Genomic DNA, 17,683 nt, shown 5'->3' with positions numbered 1-17,683 from the left:
AGAGTCACGCGGCTGCTTGTCACCGGAGCTGGGATTTTCGGCCAGGCCTGCCTGCCCCTTGTCCTCTCCATCCACGCTAGAAAGTTGCCCTTCCTCACCTCCCCCGGGCTTGCCCTGCTGATAGAAAAACCCCCTGAAAACGGTCAGCCATGCACAGAGTACCAGGTAGAGTCATGACAGAGAACGCACGAGGCGGGACTCTGGAAACTTCCGAGCCTCTTTCGACTTTTCTTCGGTATTTCTGGTAACTGCAAAGCCTCATGAAAGTCGCTAACCTTTCTTCTCCCCTCCTCCACTAACGGACTGTCAGGAAGCATCAGTTTCAGAAAATCTTCTTTGGACAGAACATGTTGAGTTTCTGCAACAGCATCCCCCACCACGGTCTGGTGCTGTGTTGCCGTGGACAGGATCTCCATCTCACCATACAGCCTGTTGCACAGAAACAAAGCAGAGGGGAAGTTAAGAGGAGGGAGGGGTCAGCCCATTTGTAAAACGCGTGTAGCCCGAAGGATTAAAATCTGCCGATTCCACCACCACCTACTTATACGCGCGATTCTTAATTATGGAGTCAGGTCACCGCCGCGTTTGCTCCAGACCCCCGTGTCATTTTACACTTGTGAAATGAGCTCAGCTCTAAAGGTAGATTTCTGAATAATTCAGAATCAAGTCAGGTCCCTGAAGCCCCGGATGGGGAAAAAAAATATAGCCTTTTTTTTTTTCTTAAGGCCGTGCTTTTTCTTTTCCCAATCTGTCAGAAAACACACTTTCAATAATTCATCAGAGATTATCATATGTCCTTTGCAGGAACACCACCTTGGGTTTCTCAGAAAACTCGAGAGAACCCTCCTCTCGCAGGTAGACAACCGCGCTGCCCCATCTCACCCGGGTGACACAGAGAGAGGCACCCGAGGGAGCCTGAAATTTAAGAGTAATCGATTCAGGCGTGTGCCAAGCACGTTTTATTATTGGCAATTCCGCAAAGCCGTTTGGATAAATAAGGCAGCTGTGTCCCTTAATTATCAGGATATAAAAATGTATTTACGAACAACAAAAGACTGTCTAGCGGAATTACTGTTTTCAGCTCTTTTCCAGGGAGAAAACCAGGGACTCGATTTTTAAAAGTTTACTCTGGAAATTCAATCCGAGGAAGCAAACACTCTGGAGGACGCAGTGAATCATCAGTGGCTGTACTGTCAGCAGTGAACGGTCCTTGCCACATGACCTGAGATGCAACGTTCTAGGAATCCATGGCCCAGGGCCACAGGGCGACAGACCTGTCTGTTATTGTCATGTGTCACTGAGATGACTCTATTTGAGAGGCGAGGCCATCTTGTCACAGTCCGACAGCTCACTGGGAAATTACCAGAGTAAGGAACTCACGCGGACGTGCTCAAAATTAACAGCGATTATCTGGAAGTCTCTCTGGCTTTCGCTTTGTTGCTGAGGTAGGTCAGGTTGGGTCAAGGAGGGTTCCACAATGTGATGTTAAAGAGGTAACTGGAAACTTCAGAGTTTTATCTTTTGTGTACAACGGGACATTGACGTTCTCTAATCCTTTGTGGCACAAACGCACCGGACTTGGCCCGTTTCAAAGCATCTTTCGGCGATAAGGTGGGATGCTGTTTCTGTCGTCTGCAGGTGTTCTAGATTCATCGCTTCCACATTACAGCGTGTTCCCTTGTTTTAGGAGCACTCGACTTAGCTGGACAAGTCCTGGGGTGCCTGCCGCCCCCCACCCCAAACACACACACAGGACGGGCACGACACAGCACGCAGAGATCCGGCCTGAGGCCCGGGTTCAAATCCCAGCATTAGCCTCGTGTGATGCGGGGAAGTAAAGCTTTGTCGCCCACATGCCCAGACCTCCTCCTCACGATGCTCCTGACTCTGCCCTTCTTTTACTGAGAGTCTGTGCCTTCAAACCTGTGTGTTCAAATGCACAAACTCTGGGGGGGCTCGGGAGAGCAAAATGTCCAAATGGGCACCTGTCATCCTTCCCTGACTCTTGCAGAGAGCCCTCAAACAGTGCTTTCACACAGAACTCAGAAGGCTCCGGATGAATTTGTGTAAGGCGCTCAGGAGACGTATCAATAGGCAGAAATACCAACATTATCATTCGAAATCTGCATTTATGGGGGCGCCTGGCTGGCTCAGTCCGTAGAGCAGGTGACTCTTGATCTTAGGGTTGTGAGTTCAAACCTCACGCCGGGTACGGAGCCTACTTAAAAAAAAAAAAGAAAAAGGAAAGAGAAATCTGCATTTGTGGGCACAAAGTGTGGCTGTCACTATTGAATTCCTTTCTTAACACCTCATTTGCAATTATTGACATGATGGGTTTTTGTGTGTTTTTTTTTTTTTTTTTAACAAAAAGACTCCATGTTCAATTTCAACCCTAAAATGATTTTTAGTTTAGAGAGCAGTAGCAGGCTCTCCATATTTAAAAAGCGGGATCATTTTTTTCCGGGAAAAAAGTGGTGCCAGTTCATCAACCAAGCTGAAGACGTAAAAGAGCTTTGTGGAAATCAGGGCAGCCCCCCCCGCGCGCCCTCCACACGTGACAATGCTGCAGACACAATGGCTTCACAGTTTAGTGCATGGGAGTTTCTTTCTTCTTAAGGCTGTCCTTTTATTTTTTTTATTTTTAAAAAATGCTTATTGATTTTGAGTGAGAGAGAGAGAGAGAGAGGGCATTCAAGTGAGATGAGTGGGGGAGGGGCAGAGAGCGAGGGAAAGAGAGAGACTCCCAAGCAGGCTCCGTGCGGTCAACCTAGAGCCTGATGCGGGGCTCGATCTCCCAAACTGCAAGATCATGACCCGAGCTGAAATCCAGAGTCGGATGCTCAACTGACTAAGCCACCCAGGCTCCCATGGCTGTCCTTTTAAAAATAAGGAAACAGGCGTGCCTGAGCGGCTCAGTTGGTTCAGCGTCCGACTTCGGCTCAGGTCATGATCTTGCAGGTGTGGGTTCGAGCCCCGCGTCGGGCTCTGAGCGGACAGCTCGGAGCCAGGAGCCTGCTTCGGATTCTGTGTCTCCCTCTCTCCCTGCCCCTCTCCCGCTCATGCTCTGTCTCTCTTTCTCTCTCTCAAAAATAAATAAAAAAACATTCAAAAAAATTTTTAAAAATAAAATAAAAAAAACGCAAACAACGAAAATAGCTCTGACCATCCTTGTTTTGCGTTCTTGACATGGGATTTCTTTAACTTGTCTCTTCAGAGAGACATCAGAGCTTCCACAGGTGTTATAAAACGGATTATCGGCATCTTTTTACTCTTTTTCAAGAGGCACCTCACGTCCCTCCCTACCTGACCCCACAAAACCAAACAACTGGAAGGGAAATCAAAGTCATGTTAAAATTGGGTAGAATACTTTCTCTCTGATGGTGTCACACAAGTTTAAGAAACACTCAGGGACACTGGGGGGGATTCAAATAGCCCTTGAACTTGTTTATTTACAGACTCTATCCTCACACCGTCAACAGCCCATGACCGTGACTTTTCTTTTGCAGGCAGTTTTCTGGACAGAAGACCACAGAACAGGGATTTCTCTCACTTTTCAAACATGAAACTCAAGGAAAGAGAAGACTTTGAAAGAGAAACGTAAATGCCAACATTTAAGAAGATATACAAGGATGTTTCTAGGTTATTCCTTCTTAGAAAATATATTTCTGTCGAGGGGAAAAATGCATCCGCTTAGTCCGTCCCCAAAAGGTGTGTAAGGTTGGGTAGAGAAGAGCCACTGGCCACCTTACCCCTGACACTCAGTCACTTCGGGTTCCTCGGGCGGCGGGCTGCCCTCCGATTTCTTCCAGCCGATGACATACTTGCTCACTGCCCCCTGCCTGTGGTAGGGCTTGGACGCGGACCCGGGGACCTGTTGGGCGCTGCTGTGGGACACGATGTAGACTTTGGACGTATCCAGAGACCCACTATTTTTGGAACAGTGAGCGGAAGGGCTTCCTGAATGGTGTGAACCGCTGAGGAGAAGAGCAGACAAATGCTGCGATACAACCAGATTTCATCAGTGCCAGCACGCTGCTGGACTCAGCCGCCCCCCCACCCCCCGCCCCGCCTCACTGTGCTCCCCCCCTCCCCCCGGAACAAAATCGGGCCAAGCAGGCAGACGGGGCGGTCCTTCCACCGTGGGCCTGGTTGGGAGTGCCTGATTTTCCCAGCGCCGACGATGCTCACGTGCACACGGTAGGCCTGTGGCTGGAAGGATGTTAAAAACAATCAGAGGAAAATCAGATATAAACATAAGCAACATACTTAAAACCGATGCGCCGAAAGAGAGGAAACCCAAAAGAACGTGCTCAACGTCAAGTGCTGCCGGGAAAATGGTGACGCAAACCACGACAAGTACGCGGCACGCGCCCCGTGCTGGCAGGAACGGGAGTGGCTGGTAAGGAGTGCCCGCCTGCCTCGCGCAGGCGTGAGAAGTGAGGCAGACGGTTTGGAAACCAGTCTGGGCACGACCCGTAAAGGTGTGCACCTGTGTGGCGCACGACCCAGCAATTCCGCTCCTGAGCGTGCGCCCTGGATAAACCCCTGCACATGTGCAACAGGTACCCATGGCGATAGGCGGACTGATCGTCACAGGTCCCCGATTCCCCCCACCTGGATCATCAGTAGCGAAACGGACGGCCAGTCGATGAACAAGAATGGATAAAGGGAAGACTCTGTGAACAAATGAACTGAGGTTGCCAACACTTTGGGTGAACCTCACAGACGTCACGTAGAAAAAGCAGCAAGCCACAAAGAATACGTCGCACGGTTCCATGTTTTTTTTTTTAATTTTTTTTAACGTTTATTTATTTTTGAGACAGAGAGAGACAGAGCATGAACGGGGGAGAGGCAGAGAGAGAGGGAGACACAGAATCGGAAGCAGACTCCAGGCTCTGAGCTGTCAACCCAGAGCCCGACGCGGGGCTCGAACTCACGGACTGTGAGATCGTGACCTGAGCCGAAGTCGGACGCTTAACCGACTGAGCCCCACAGGCGCTCCCGGTTCCATGTTTAAATAAAGTTTACAAACAGGCAAACGGGACAAAGTTGCTCAGGAACGCAGGTATTCAGTTTGGAAAACAGTGAGGAGAGGCGAGGGGAGGGGGACAAGGAAAGCGGGCTAGAGGCTCCCTCCAGGGAGAAGAGAAGGGCATGGGAGTGGGTTCTGACACCGCAAGGCCAACTCGGCATCTGGTGGTCGTATGCACGTTTGCTGCGCGATCACGTGACCCAACAACAAACTAGGACTGAAATGATGGAATCCCTAAATCGCAACAAAAATTGTTTGAAGTCAGCAGTTGAGCTACTAAGGCCAGAGGGACTCCCCGCTGACAGTATAACCCGCCCACAGAAATAGAAAAGCCTACAGATCTTTTTTAATTCAGGAAGAACTGACAACAGAAATTTTCGTGACAAATGACAAACTGCAGTGATAGTGCCAGAATTCAGAAAGCAAGGAGGGCTTCACTTTCGGGAAAGTTGACACGCCAGGGCCCTCTGAGGACCCCGGGGCCGGGCTGGCTGTGTCTTCATGCTACCTTCCCGGTGAGACCCGGGGAGGCTTTCTGAACCTCAGTTTTCTCATCTGTGAAAGGGGCTGTAACAGGGCCTCCCCTCAAAGGACTGCTCCAAAGACCATGTTAATATTAGCGAAGCACTTACAACAATACATGCCACAGAGTAGGCATTACAGGAAGGTCAGTTTTTGTTAGTGATGCACGCAAACGAGTTGTCCATAAGTAGGAGTACTTGCTATTCAAAGAGTTTACCGTAGGGCTCCCTGGGTGGCAGGCTTTCTGGTAGGATGAAATATTAACCTTATTCCGAAACCCGATGAGCGCTACCTTTCGGAAAACCCTGTGTATAGAGTTAAGTATCCTACAAGGTAGGAAGTAAAAGAAAAAAATCAAAATGAGGAATGGTTATTAAAATGGGCTTTTTATAAACGTTCAAAAGGAAAGAGGGTAACAAAATAAACCAACTCACTTTGGAGGGTTTACATGTTGGAGGCACTGTGGTATATGAAAAATTAAAAACCAAACAAAACAGGGGCGCCTGGGTGACTCAGTCAGTTAAGCGTCTGACTTCGGCTCAGGTCATGATCTCGTGGGTCACGAGCTCGAGCCCCGCGTCGGGCTCTGTGCCGACAGCTCAGAGCCTGGAGCCTGCTTCAGATTCTGTGTCCCCCTCTCTCTGTCTGCCCCCCCGACCCGTGCTTGCACTCTCTCTCTCTCAAAAATAAATGAACATTTAAAAAAACACAAATAAAATGCCTCATTTACTACTATGAAGTAACTTAGCTACGGGGGGTGGGTCTGGTGTTCCTTAGTGTGGCTCAAAACTCCTTCAATCTGGGCTCTAAATCGTGGACTCTGGGGGAAGATGTGTCACTGCCTTCCCATTCCCCGAGCTCCCCAAGGAAGAAGCAAGGAGCACTGAGAAAGGGAGCTTTGACCTCTTTCCATTTACCGGGTATACACCCGGGGATACACTCCCAACATATGGGGTCTGTAGATGGAGGCCTGGAGATTTCCACCTAAGCTGCGAATTTTGAGAAACTTCAGATCGACCGATAAGGTATACAAATAGTAGAAACACATCCCTATATCCTTCACCTACATTCACTGTTACTATCTTGCTACATATATCCCTCTCTGAACCATTTGAGAATTGGTGGCAAACTCTCTATCATACTCCTATATTTTAGAAAATTTTGTTAATGTTTACTTTTGAAGGAGAGAGAGACAGAGTGTAAGTGGAGGAGGGGCAGAGAGAGAGAGAGAGAGAGAGACAGAATCCGAAGCAGGCTCCAGGCTCTGAGCTGTCAGCGTAGAGACCAACGCGGGGCTCGAACTCACGACCCGTGAGATCACGACCTGAGCCGAAGTCAGACGCTTAACTGACTGAGCCACCCAGGCACCCCACCAATATAAAATATTTAAACACTAAACTCTAAGAGCAAATTCACCAAATCGATTTGATGAGCAACATGGCAAATATCTATGCTTAGCAGCAGTGACATCATTATCAAAGTTTTCTCTGAAATGGGTAAATATTCTAGAATGTTGGCAGTAAGCTTTTCATGAATCCTTGCCTTCTAGACTAAAGTTCTTATTTTAGAGTTTCATCCGCCAGATTCCCATCACTGCTACTAAGACAAGGGTATGAATAATGATATACAAGGGATGCTATGAGCCATTCTGCAGGAGAATCCAGAACATGAAATTATTATTATTTTTTTGCAGTTGACTTATTTCACTTTGCAGAACCTTGGTTGGGCTGATACAAATCCTGCTTTGTGTTCTGAGCTCTTACCTAAGCGCCTTCCCCTGGCAGAAAAAAACGGGTTTGCTGAACCAAAGGTCTGAGCAGCAGAGAAAGCAGGCTGCAACCCCTGGGGTCCCATCTTAGATGACCTCTGCACACCCCTCCCCCCACCTGTTTTTGCCCTGCGCCACGGAAGCTTGTCTTAAAGAGTTTGAAGTCCTCTGTCTCCCTCCGCACAGTCCTGCGATCCTACCACACACACAACTCTGTGCTTCTTTCCTCCCGGACGTCTGCTGGCAAGTTAAGTGTGTGAGCGCTGGCGGGGGGGAGGGTGTGGCGGTCGTGCAAAAAAGCAGAACTAGAGTACTAAGTGCGTGCCACGCACTGATCGGGCCTCCTGAAACTGGGAACTGGGAGCAGCCGAACGCAGGTGCGCCCTACTTCTCTAGCAGAAATCCCCAGTGGGTTTATGAACTCAATCGGTAAGGGGTTACCCAGCCCTCCTCGTCTCCCACGTATTCCAAGGCCTACCCTGTGCAAAGCAGTGTAGCGGGTGCTGTGGATACCAAGTGGACGAGGCGGGCCAAGTGCCTTCTGGCCTCCAAACAGGACGCTCCAGTGAGGGGAGGCAGAGCTAAGTTCTTATGCGGGGGGATGCATAATAGGCCCAAACCATTTCAGCTCTGGGTGAGGGCTAAAAAGAAAGTAAAACACGGGATGGGGTACAGAGGGCATGGGGGCCGGGCTGTGATCTTCGCCAGGCACTCAGCCCTGGTGTCAGCCCCTGCCCAGGTTTATTCTGCTCTTTCTCCTACGTGGGCTGCTCCCAGTCGTAGCCCAGACCGCCGGGCACTGGGCCTCAGCTCCCAGCCCAAAGAGAACCAGAGGAGAAAGTAGGGGGCTGGTGATTTCATCACCACAGACACACAGGCCCTTTAGGGTTTGCAGAATCGGACAGAGACCTTACTGAGCAAAATTCCTTTTCCTTCCACCCTCAGAGACTTTAAATCTCATTTTAAATATTCGAAACGTGCAATATCAGGGCGCCTGGGTGACTCCCGTCAGTTAAGCGTCCCACTGGCTCAGGTCAGGACCTCACAGTTCTGAGTTCGAGCCCCGCGTCGGGCTCTGTGCTGACGGCTCAGAGCCTGCAGCCTGCTTTGGATTCTGTGTCTCCCTGTCTCTCTCTCTCGCTCTCTCAAAAATAAACATTAAAATAAATAAGGAAGTGCAAAATATTGATGTATTTAACACAGAATTCAAAAACAAAATATGTATTTCACATGTACATAAAATAACACTTAAAATTTTTAAATATTTTGAATATTTTAAAACCGTCAAAATATTTTAAATCTGATTTTCTCTAGTTCCTCTGCACAGGTCGGAGGACAGACAGGAGGAAGTATTCAAGAGATTCAATTTGCTGACTAAATTTCCTACTGAGCAAAAGCCTACAGTGTAGGTTGAAACGTGGCCTCAGAGTCACCGTCAGCGAAGGACCTCGAGAAAAACCCAGCCAGGTGGGAACGGCTCCTAGTCCCTCAACATATATCATTTCCACAACAGCTGTGGACGCACTCAGTTTAAAGAGGTAGAAAAAAAGGCAAATCCATCAGAAATTCAATCTTGGCACTCTCATATACTTTCTAATAGCCTAACCCACTAAATTAACGGATGGTTCGGGTATTCAGCAAAATCTCCTTCAAATCCTGTAAATATCCCTACCTCTATTTACAAATGAAGGTGCTCTGAGAAGCAGGTTCCACAGAAATTTTCCTTAATAGTACGACACGGTTCCATCTGCGATGCCAATTACATTTGTCTAACAAGGTATCGCGAAGTCAGCCGTGTCACAAGTCTCGTCAGCTCTGAACGAGACATTAGAAGCGGGTGGAATCCCGAGATGATTTCTGTAAGTATGGCCGATTTTCAACTGTCCCTGAAATTAGGATAGGAATAATGCAGGTAACCGAAGTCACTGCTAATACTCCTATATTATTTATTTATTCCTAAACATATTTTAAGTCAAATTAGTAAAGAGAACTGGTAAACAGTGGTAAGAATGTCTATCTTGAAAACAATCTCCGCATCCTACGCTCCATCTGCCTCCGTAGAAGACGGGAGTATGGGGTGGATGGACAGTTAGAGGACTCCCCTGCCTGGCATCCGCCCCCTTCTACTGGTGTAACAATACCCCGATTTCTTCCGGGGAAGCAGCTGTCTTCACCACCCCTCAGCCGCCTCCTGCCTCAGACAATGGTGCCCCCTACCAGGGTGGTGAAAGCCAAGGGAGTGTGAGGAGATACTTGGGGGTGGGGGTGGGGGGGGGAGAGTTTCTGCTGAAACTAGACAAGAACCACACTTTCTTCCTGTGGACAAAAGAGCGTGAGCTCGGGGGGCCTACAGGCGACACGGCCAAATTCAGCCAAGAGGATCCCCCCACCATGATTTCGGGGCCTATCACGTCAAGCCTAATGATGGGGGCAGTCCAGTCTTGGGTGGTTATCAAGCGAGCTGCAGCAGCACCTTGACGGTTCTGGACTTTTCTGTTACATGAGCCACAATACTGCCTTTGTTGTGTGAACCAATTAGTAGGGGGGGGGGGTCTTCTTTGACTTGTAACATAAACGCCCTCGAGTGACACACGCGGTAAGTAAGACACCGAGGAAGGTGTTAGCCACAGGACAATAAACGCGGGACCGCAGCAGTGAGTATGTGCGCACACGCGCAAGTTTGACGTAAAGAATTTTCCACGACTTCCGGGGGAGACAGCCGAGATGCTCTGCACGCTGGCACTGAGAACGTGACCACGGCTACTCCTGTTTGTGCCCACTGACTGCGTGTGGGGCTGTCCAACGTGGCTCCCAGCTGAGACTCCGTGAGGTCCCCATCCCCTGGCGGTGGCTGTGTGACAAAGGGAGAAGGGCTGGCGGGAGACTGGGGGGAGGGGGAGGGCAGCAGTGGCCTTGAGAAAGGCTCTGGGGGCAAGTCCCACAGTAGCTGGGAGCCGGGTTAGGAAGCCTCACAGGCAAGAGGGAAATGAGGGTAGCCGGTGTGGTTAAAGTCTGTCCACAGCCACCTCTGAACAAATGGATTTCTCCATCTAGTCTCTGAAGGCAGAAATCACAGACTAGATGGGTTTTTGAAATGTACAGACATACGTCTCTCACACACACACGCACGCACACACACACACACACACAGGAGTTTGAAACCACTCGTAACCGTGTGTTAAACATCTACACCTCAGAATAGCATCCTGTTAAATGCAGCTAGTCTTCGTTTTAAAAAACCGAACCAATCATCTGAACGAACTTTCGGACCTCGGGTCCCCCCTTGCGGTAAAGGGGACTCCGGGACACAGCTCAGCGGGCACGGCCTCCATCTAAGGGAGCTGCGCACGGCCCCCCGAATTACCGTGCGCTGCAGCCTGAGGGCCGCCTCGCTTGCCGCCGCTTCTCCTAAAAGCTTAGGAACAAGCCGAACTGGGAGAGAGGTCAGTGCCTACGGGAGCGAGCAACCGCGCTGTGCAGCCTTCTCTCCGATTCAAAGAGAAGGGTAGCGACACCTCCACGCGAGTGACTTCCCGGGGTGCGCATTGCACGGTCGGACCTGAGACGTGAGCCCTTCCTCTGAAGTCACACGGCCGGGCACGCAGGGGGCCGGCCCACGCCCTTCCCATCCCGGGGCCCCTCCCCGCCCCCAGCAGGACCGGGCGGGCCCCCGCCGGTGCCGGCCAGTGGTGCAGGGGCACTGACCTGGAGTGAGACGAGATCTCGCTGAGGTCGCCCACGCTGCCGTCGGCCGCGCTGCCGGCCGGCGCGTAGCCGTGCACCGCGTACATCTTGGCCGCCTCGCCGTCAGGCCCCGGGAGGTCGGCCGGGTCGCCCCACTGTTCGGCGCGGCTGTGGATCACGGCCCTGCCGCCCGCCAGGTGCACGGGGCCCAGGACGGCGGCCGGCATGCAGGGGGCCGTGTCGATGCCACTGTCCGTGGAGGCCCCTTTGATGTAGGTGAGCCCCAGCAGCTCTGGGTCCATCAGGTCCCCGGACCCAAAGTGCTTGTCGTCGCTGTTGCTGGACGTGTTGCTGGACAGCGTGTTGCTGCTGGAGTGACTGGAGCAACTTTTGTCTCCAATCTGGAGAAGAGAGAGAAACGGAGGGGCGTCAGACAGACCCCAGACTCTGCTTCCTTGTGAAACTTCTTCTCGCCCAGACTCACAGAGCTACAGGCCAGAGGATCCCCCCGGGACCCTTTTGACGCGCCCCGCCACGTGAGATGATGAATGGCAGAACTCACTTTTATGGGTTTTTGTTTTTGCTTTTGTTTTTTTAGAATTCACTTTTATTTATTTTTTTTTATTTAAAAAAAAATTTTTTTTTTAATCTTTATTATTTATTTTTGAGAGAGAGAGAGAGATAGAGTCTGAGCAGGGGAGGAGCAGAGAGAAAGGGAGACACAGAATCCGAAGCAGGCTCCAGGCTGGTAGCACCGAGCCCGATGTGGAGCTTGAACCCACGAACCGTGAGATCGTGACCCGAGCCGAAGTCGGGTGCTTAACCGACTGAACCACCCAGGCACCCCTAGAATTCACTTTTAAAAACTCTCCTGGTTTTATGCACAAGTCCCAGACTCCTAATCCGGCTCATAACTCATCTTAAGTTACATGGGAATCTCCTCAAGCCTTTGTTCGATTCTTCGTGCGTGAAGCATGAAAGTGTTGCCGCGGTGTCACCAACCGGAAAATAATCAACAAACGTTACACAAACCGGGGAGGCGCATGGCAAATTAGCACAAAGAGGGGAGCAGTCTTTTACCAAGAAAGCTCTCCTGTGACAAATTGCAGTGCCAGCCCCGGGTTCGGGCACAAGACCCGGGTTTGAATCACAGCGGTGGGATGGTGTCCAGTCACCTAGCCCCTCCCTGTGCTCACAATACTGAGCTCCGATGATTAATGCGCGGGCCCAGTGAGATAATGCACGGCCGCACGCTGCCACCGCGAAGCGCAATCTAATACAAGTGACTTCTCTGAGGGAGCCGGAGTCACCGTATGCCCCCGGTGCTAATGAGAAGGGGCTCTCCTTGCAGTCTCTGCAAGACACAAGGCAAAGAGAGCATCTGACTCAGGGAATCATACCGACTGGCTTCTCTTCAGAGCCTGGGAAAACGGACAAGGCCTGAAGCGGGAGCCAAGGGCTGGGATCATGAGGCCAAGTCATGTCCTGATCTACCTTAAAGTGGTTTGGCGGCCAAGTCATGCCCTGATCTACCTTAAAGTGGTTTGGCCTTTTCTCCTTCCTGCCGTCCTTCAGATCCTTAAGCACACCCCCCTGACCTTTTTAGCGCACACTGCCGTTCTCACGTCTACTCCTACCCCTGCCTTCCTAAAGGGGTCTTACACCACCGTCAGAGATTTGTCAAGGTGGAATTCAACGGCTACTGTGAGGCTGGCTCAAGACAAGGCCCTGACATCGCTAAGGGAAGGACGGTCCCATGGGTTCCCCGGGCACTCGGCTGTAGAGCTCACCAGTGACTCCTGAACAAAGAGGGAGAAAGCAGCTCAGGTCAGGAAATGATAAAATTTCTTCACCTGCGAGCTCTCAAAACTAAGCTAGTTTCAAATGTTGGCTTTTTTTGGCCAACGGCCAACAGGTCACGTTTTCGCATGTGACAGGAAGTTCTGCCTCACTGAGCTACGGCCGCCTGAATGGAACGGCATGTGCTAATGCATGGAACGGCATGTGCCAATGCCCGGGAGCCCATGCCGGGCGCTCTGGAGCACTACCTGTCAGTCCTCGCTGCTGACCGCTAGTCAGTGGCCACGAGTAGTACCGTGAATCATTACGCGGCCAGCTATGGGCAGGGTATGCTGCTTTGCACTTTCTGGCACCGCCCACAAGGGCGTAAACCGTTGACCATAAAAACAGGACTGTGGTTTAGTAACCGCGATGCCGGATGTCACGGATCGGAAGGCTGGAGGACATAGTCTTGGCTTTGCCAGTAATTTCCCGTGTGGCCTTTCTCTGAGGTTCTTTAGAAATCAACGAGGGAAAAGAAAATGTAACTTATGTATAGATTTGTCTTCACCTCGCCTCCAAGAGACCTGGGAGGTAGACGACCTGCCACCGAGTCCCCGGATTCTCACGCGACGTGTGCGGAGATGCATGAGGCCGGCCACGTGAGAGGGGCGTTTACGGACGAAGGACTTACGTGGGAAAGCTTGTTGGGGGAGTCTTTGCAACTTGAATCTTTCTGCAGGGCTCTTTCCTTATAGGAACTCAGGACTTTGGAGGGTGGGCCATGCCATTTGGTTTCTATCGCATAAAGAGAGAAGAAGAGGAGAATATCTGGTTTTTAGTGTTAACGAGACAGCAAAGCCACACAGAAGCCGAACAGAATGGTGTGGAGACAACGAGCGGGACTGTGGTTCTAGACCCTTCTGGTCTCCCCAACGCATACACCCCCAGGGTGGGCGGGACCACCACCAGAAGGTCAATGTTCCGTTGCCACAGGCACCACAAGCACAACCACCCAGGACGAGGTGCCCCGTGGCGTCGGAAGACCCCTCCGACCACACGGGCTTGCTCCCACGACAGTGCTCACCCAGTGGGCGGAGCCAACGGACGAACGAACAAGTAAACAAGCGACAGGAGGAAGGAGGGAAGGGGGTTGAAGAGCACGGAGGAAGGCCAGTTTACCAGCCGGCTTTCTCATTTACCCAGATGCCTGCTTCCTTCCAGCACCTCCTCCCGCTCCCTGGCTCCTTCACACTCCAAAGGGCCCGCGCCCTGGTGCTCGAGCAGCAGGGGAGACTGGCACCTGCAAAGACCACAGAGCTGAGTGGCCGGCCGGCCGGGCATCCGCGGACACATCCCCTGGGGGTGCTGCTCCGGAATGGGGGCGCGGGGGGAGCCCTCGGCAGAAGTCGTGTGCCGGCCCGGCCCTGCCAGGAGTGCTTCAAGCGGCTGTAATCGGGGACCCTGTGGTGTCACTGCCGGCTCAACAGAGGCGCCTGGATGACAGCCATTTACAGACACGAAAGGGCTGCCCATGCCAGGAGGTGGGAGGGCTGGCCAGGGTCAGAAAACCTGTCCCCAGTAAGCCAAGGAGGAGCTCACTGCTTCTGTTTCGTTTTGTTCCGCTTTCCTTCCTGCTGAGAATACATGGAACCGATACTTCTTTATATTAATGTTTTTAAGGACAAGAAAGTAAGACTGTTTCACTCTAGACTACATCTCTGGACTCTGTGGTATGAAAACCCCAAAGAGGGCAACATAATTCTACAAAAGAAATGAAGGACGGGAAACTTCTTCCTGTTACAAAACGATTCTTACTTACAGAATCTGGTTACAAACATCGACTGCTAAGCCTAAACCAAAGGGATCCAGGGAGAGACATTTCCCTCTGCTTCTGTGAGAGCAGTAACGAAGTTGCTGTTCCCCCAGCAAGACCCTTCTCGACCCTTCTCTGCCCTGGCGGTTCTCTCCTCTCCAGACTCAACTGCAAAACAGTACGTGGCATGGGGCGCCTGGGTGGCTCAGTCGGTCGAGCGCCCGACGTCGGCTCAGGTCGTGATCTCACGGCTCGTGGGTTCGAGCCCCGTGTCAGGCTCTGTGCTGACAGCTCAGAGCCTGGAGCCTGCTTCGGATTCTGTGCCTCCCTCTCTCTCTGCCCCTAACCCACTCGCATTCTGTCTCTCTCTCTCTCTTAAAAATAAATAAACATTAAAAAAATAAAATAAATAAAACAAAAAAAGCCAGTATGTGCAAAAAGATGCTGTCAGGAACACCACCCTCACCCTTTTCGTCCCTGACTTTGCTGGATGTTTCTCCTGGGTTTCTGTATCTGTCAGTTCAGCAGACCTCGGGCATCCTTGGGCTCGACCTGACCTGCCAGCTCTTGGACACCACACACACACACACACACACACACACACACACGGACCGGGGACGGTCCTCAGCTGCGTGTGTGAGCAGCACCCCCCCCCTCCCCCCCCCCCCCCCCGCTGTTCTCAAACAGGAGGCAGGAAAAGACGGCAAAGCGCTCTACCTGCCTTCTCTGATGTCAGGCTGCGCTTCAGAGAAAAAGCACTTCCAAGAGAGGCTGTGAATTTGCTCCTCGTCAGCAACTTAAGTGAGGGGAAAACTCCCGAGGGCCACTGCCTAGAGAGTCCCCTAACCCTTCATTTTCAAAAAGACTTTCCTTATTAAGACGAAAAAACACACAGGCTCAGAATATGGATGAATGAGCTCGGCGTACATAGACATGACGAGCTGTTTGGCCTGGACGAGTGACTTATGACAAGCCTGCCTGGCTTTTTTATACCCCCCCAAGTGGCCTCACGTACAGCAGGCACTCAGTACACGCTTCAGTGAGTTACTGACCAGGTCCCGCCCAGGGGCCAGCAAGGAGGTAAGACTGAGCAGTACCCGTCATATGTCGCCTGAGGTCTCCAGGGTCCGCTGCCACCAGGCCCGGGGTCGCTGGAGGAGGACTGGTTGCTGGGCGAACTTCTGGAACAGGAACTAGAATTATTAACGGGGCACCAAGGAGCCTGCACAGCGGCCAACGTGGCAACCGGGCCCAGTTTGTTTTACAAATAAACTCATCTTACGATGACAGAGAAAAGGAAGAAATTCGCATCGCAGCGTGAAACAGAATAAACCACGGGCAAATACACCAGGAATGGGGGGGGGGGGCCCAGAGACATTAGGTGGCCATTTATCACAGGAAGGAGATGTGGCAGGAATAAGCCTTCACCATCTGAAGGCTTAAAGTGCAGAGAATGATTCAGGTGAAATATGGAAGGACAGCACACGAACCCCCAAGAATACAGAATTTTGAAAACATTACTACCACCTGTTCTGTAAAGCTTCATGCAAGGCACGTTGGGGTCCTATATTTGCAATCTATGCGGAGGGAAAACCCTAAATTGGTCAAAACCGTTTATTTTCATACATCTGTTGAATGCAATCCTATTTATTTCAGATACACAAAAATAAGTATGACCCTTGAGAACTCACTTGATAAAGATGTGCTTGCCAGGTTTCCGTTTTGTTGCTACAACTCTCCAGGTTTTTTCCCTATAATTTGCTACATTCTGCATTAAAAAGGGAGGCTCTGGAGACCCCGTCCCTCCCACATGCTGCCCTTTTACCTGGGCTACCCACGTGCACTTCTTTGAATATGGCGAGTTTATAAACTCAGCAGACATCCGAGCGAGGAGGCCCAGAGCCAAGATAATTTAATGCCAAATTAAAGGCACATCGTTCCTGCATTCAACCTATAAAGAATAAACTGGGGAAAGACCTCATGTTTTAATTACTTGTCATTAATACCTGTATAGGCTTACTACGTGCCAGGAATGGTTCTAAGCGGTTTGCACGTATTGACTGATTCAATCCTCATAATGCCCTGAAGAGGTCCTCTCTTATTACTAGGTTTATTTTTCAGATGAGGAAATCGGAGTGGGGAGAGGGTGAGCAGCCCGGCTCAGCATCCTTGTTTCCAGCGCTCTGATACCAGAGCCCCACCAGCCACTCTGCACAAACTACGGCCTCTCCATGGCCCATAAGTTACGAGAAAACGAAAACTAAAGCAGGAGAAATCAACTGCTTTAACCACAAAAAGCCAAATTTACCATTTTGTTCCCTTAAAACTACCTAACGCGAATTATGCACCTAAAAATTCTCACCAGCTTCTAAAGCCAACTTTTAAACAAGCGCATTCTGTCATTGAAAAATTAACTTGAAGTTTAACTCAACTTGCTTAAAATAAGAGGAACAAAGCGAAGATGTGCTAATGACCTTGGGACCTCTTAAAATACTACACTTAAAATACTACATTAGGAAGATGGGATTCAGTCCCCGAGTCTGCAGTTTTACTTATACTTAAAACTGCCTGCGCTCATCTAGAGGCTCCTGGGAATGCCTTCTCAGTTATCGTGCCTCGGAAGGTTTTAGGGAGCAAGGTGACCAGGAGGACCAGGACGGAGAGAAAGTCGCCGCCCTGGTGGACGCATCCAGAACAGAACCTGCGTGCCACCGGCACCAGGGCTGGGGGAGGGGCGGGGACAGATCCCAGGCACCACCCCATCCGGGGCCCGCCCTGCCGCCTGCCTGGCCTGCTTGTTCAGAACAGGCCAACCCAGAACCCATCGAGCCAAAGCCGAAGTGCCTCCCTGTAACGTCAAGTTCCAGCCCCAGGGTTTGATAAGCGCCGTCCCTGGGGAAAGGGCATCGGCATTACCTCGTGCCATCCGGCAGCTTCCGGTCGAAGGAGGTGCTCCGGGGAATGGCAGCCTGGGCCTGCTGTAGCAGCTGCTGGCACTGCAGGCGGTCGGGCGTGCCGGGCACCGGGGACGCCCTGGACAGCGGCTGCAGGGCAGGCGTGGGCACGCGGTGCCACGTGGTGT

At 51.2% G+C, this 17,683-nt stretch overlaps 1 protein-coding gene across 6 annotated transcripts in view; it reads right to left on the bottom strand.

Moving 5' to 3' along the window:
• Positions 1–17,683, bottom strand: part of SIPA1L2 (signal induced proliferation associated 1 like 2) — a 223,197-nt gene that overhangs the window by 25,566 nt on the left and 179,948 nt on the right. For 5 of the 6 annotated variants that reach the window (XM_042907476.1, XM_042907478.1, XM_042907480.1 and 2 more), the window contains exons 11-17: positions 17,518–17,683; positions 15,699–15,782; positions 13,988–14,088; positions 13,480–13,583; positions 11,028–11,407; positions 3,750–3,974; positions 276–429 (exon numbers count right to left, since the gene is read on the bottom strand). The exon at positions 17,518–17,683 is cut by the window's right edge and continues 92 nt beyond it. In XM_042907476.1, coding sequence (XP_042763410.1) covers positions 276–429; positions 3,750–3,974; positions 11,028–11,407; positions 13,480–13,583; positions 13,988–14,088; positions 15,699–15,782; positions 17,518–17,683 — 1,214 coding nt within the window. The remainder of the gene's footprint in view (positions 1–275; positions 430–3,749; positions 3,975–11,027; positions 11,408–13,479; positions 13,584–13,987; positions 14,089–15,698; positions 15,783–17,517) is intronic. The other variant, XM_042907477.1, reaches the window with a different exon arrangement.

Source organism: Panthera leo, chromosome D2, assembly GCF_018350215.1.
Source record: "Panthera leo isolate Ple1 chromosome D2, P.leo_Ple1_pat1.1, whole genome shotgun sequence".
In the NCBI taxonomy this organism is placed as follows: Eukaryota; Metazoa; Chordata; class Mammalia; order Carnivora; family Felidae; genus Panthera; species Panthera leo.
Note: the sequence above shows the minus strand (reverse complement) of the source record. Positions and strands in the feature narration are given on the sequence as shown.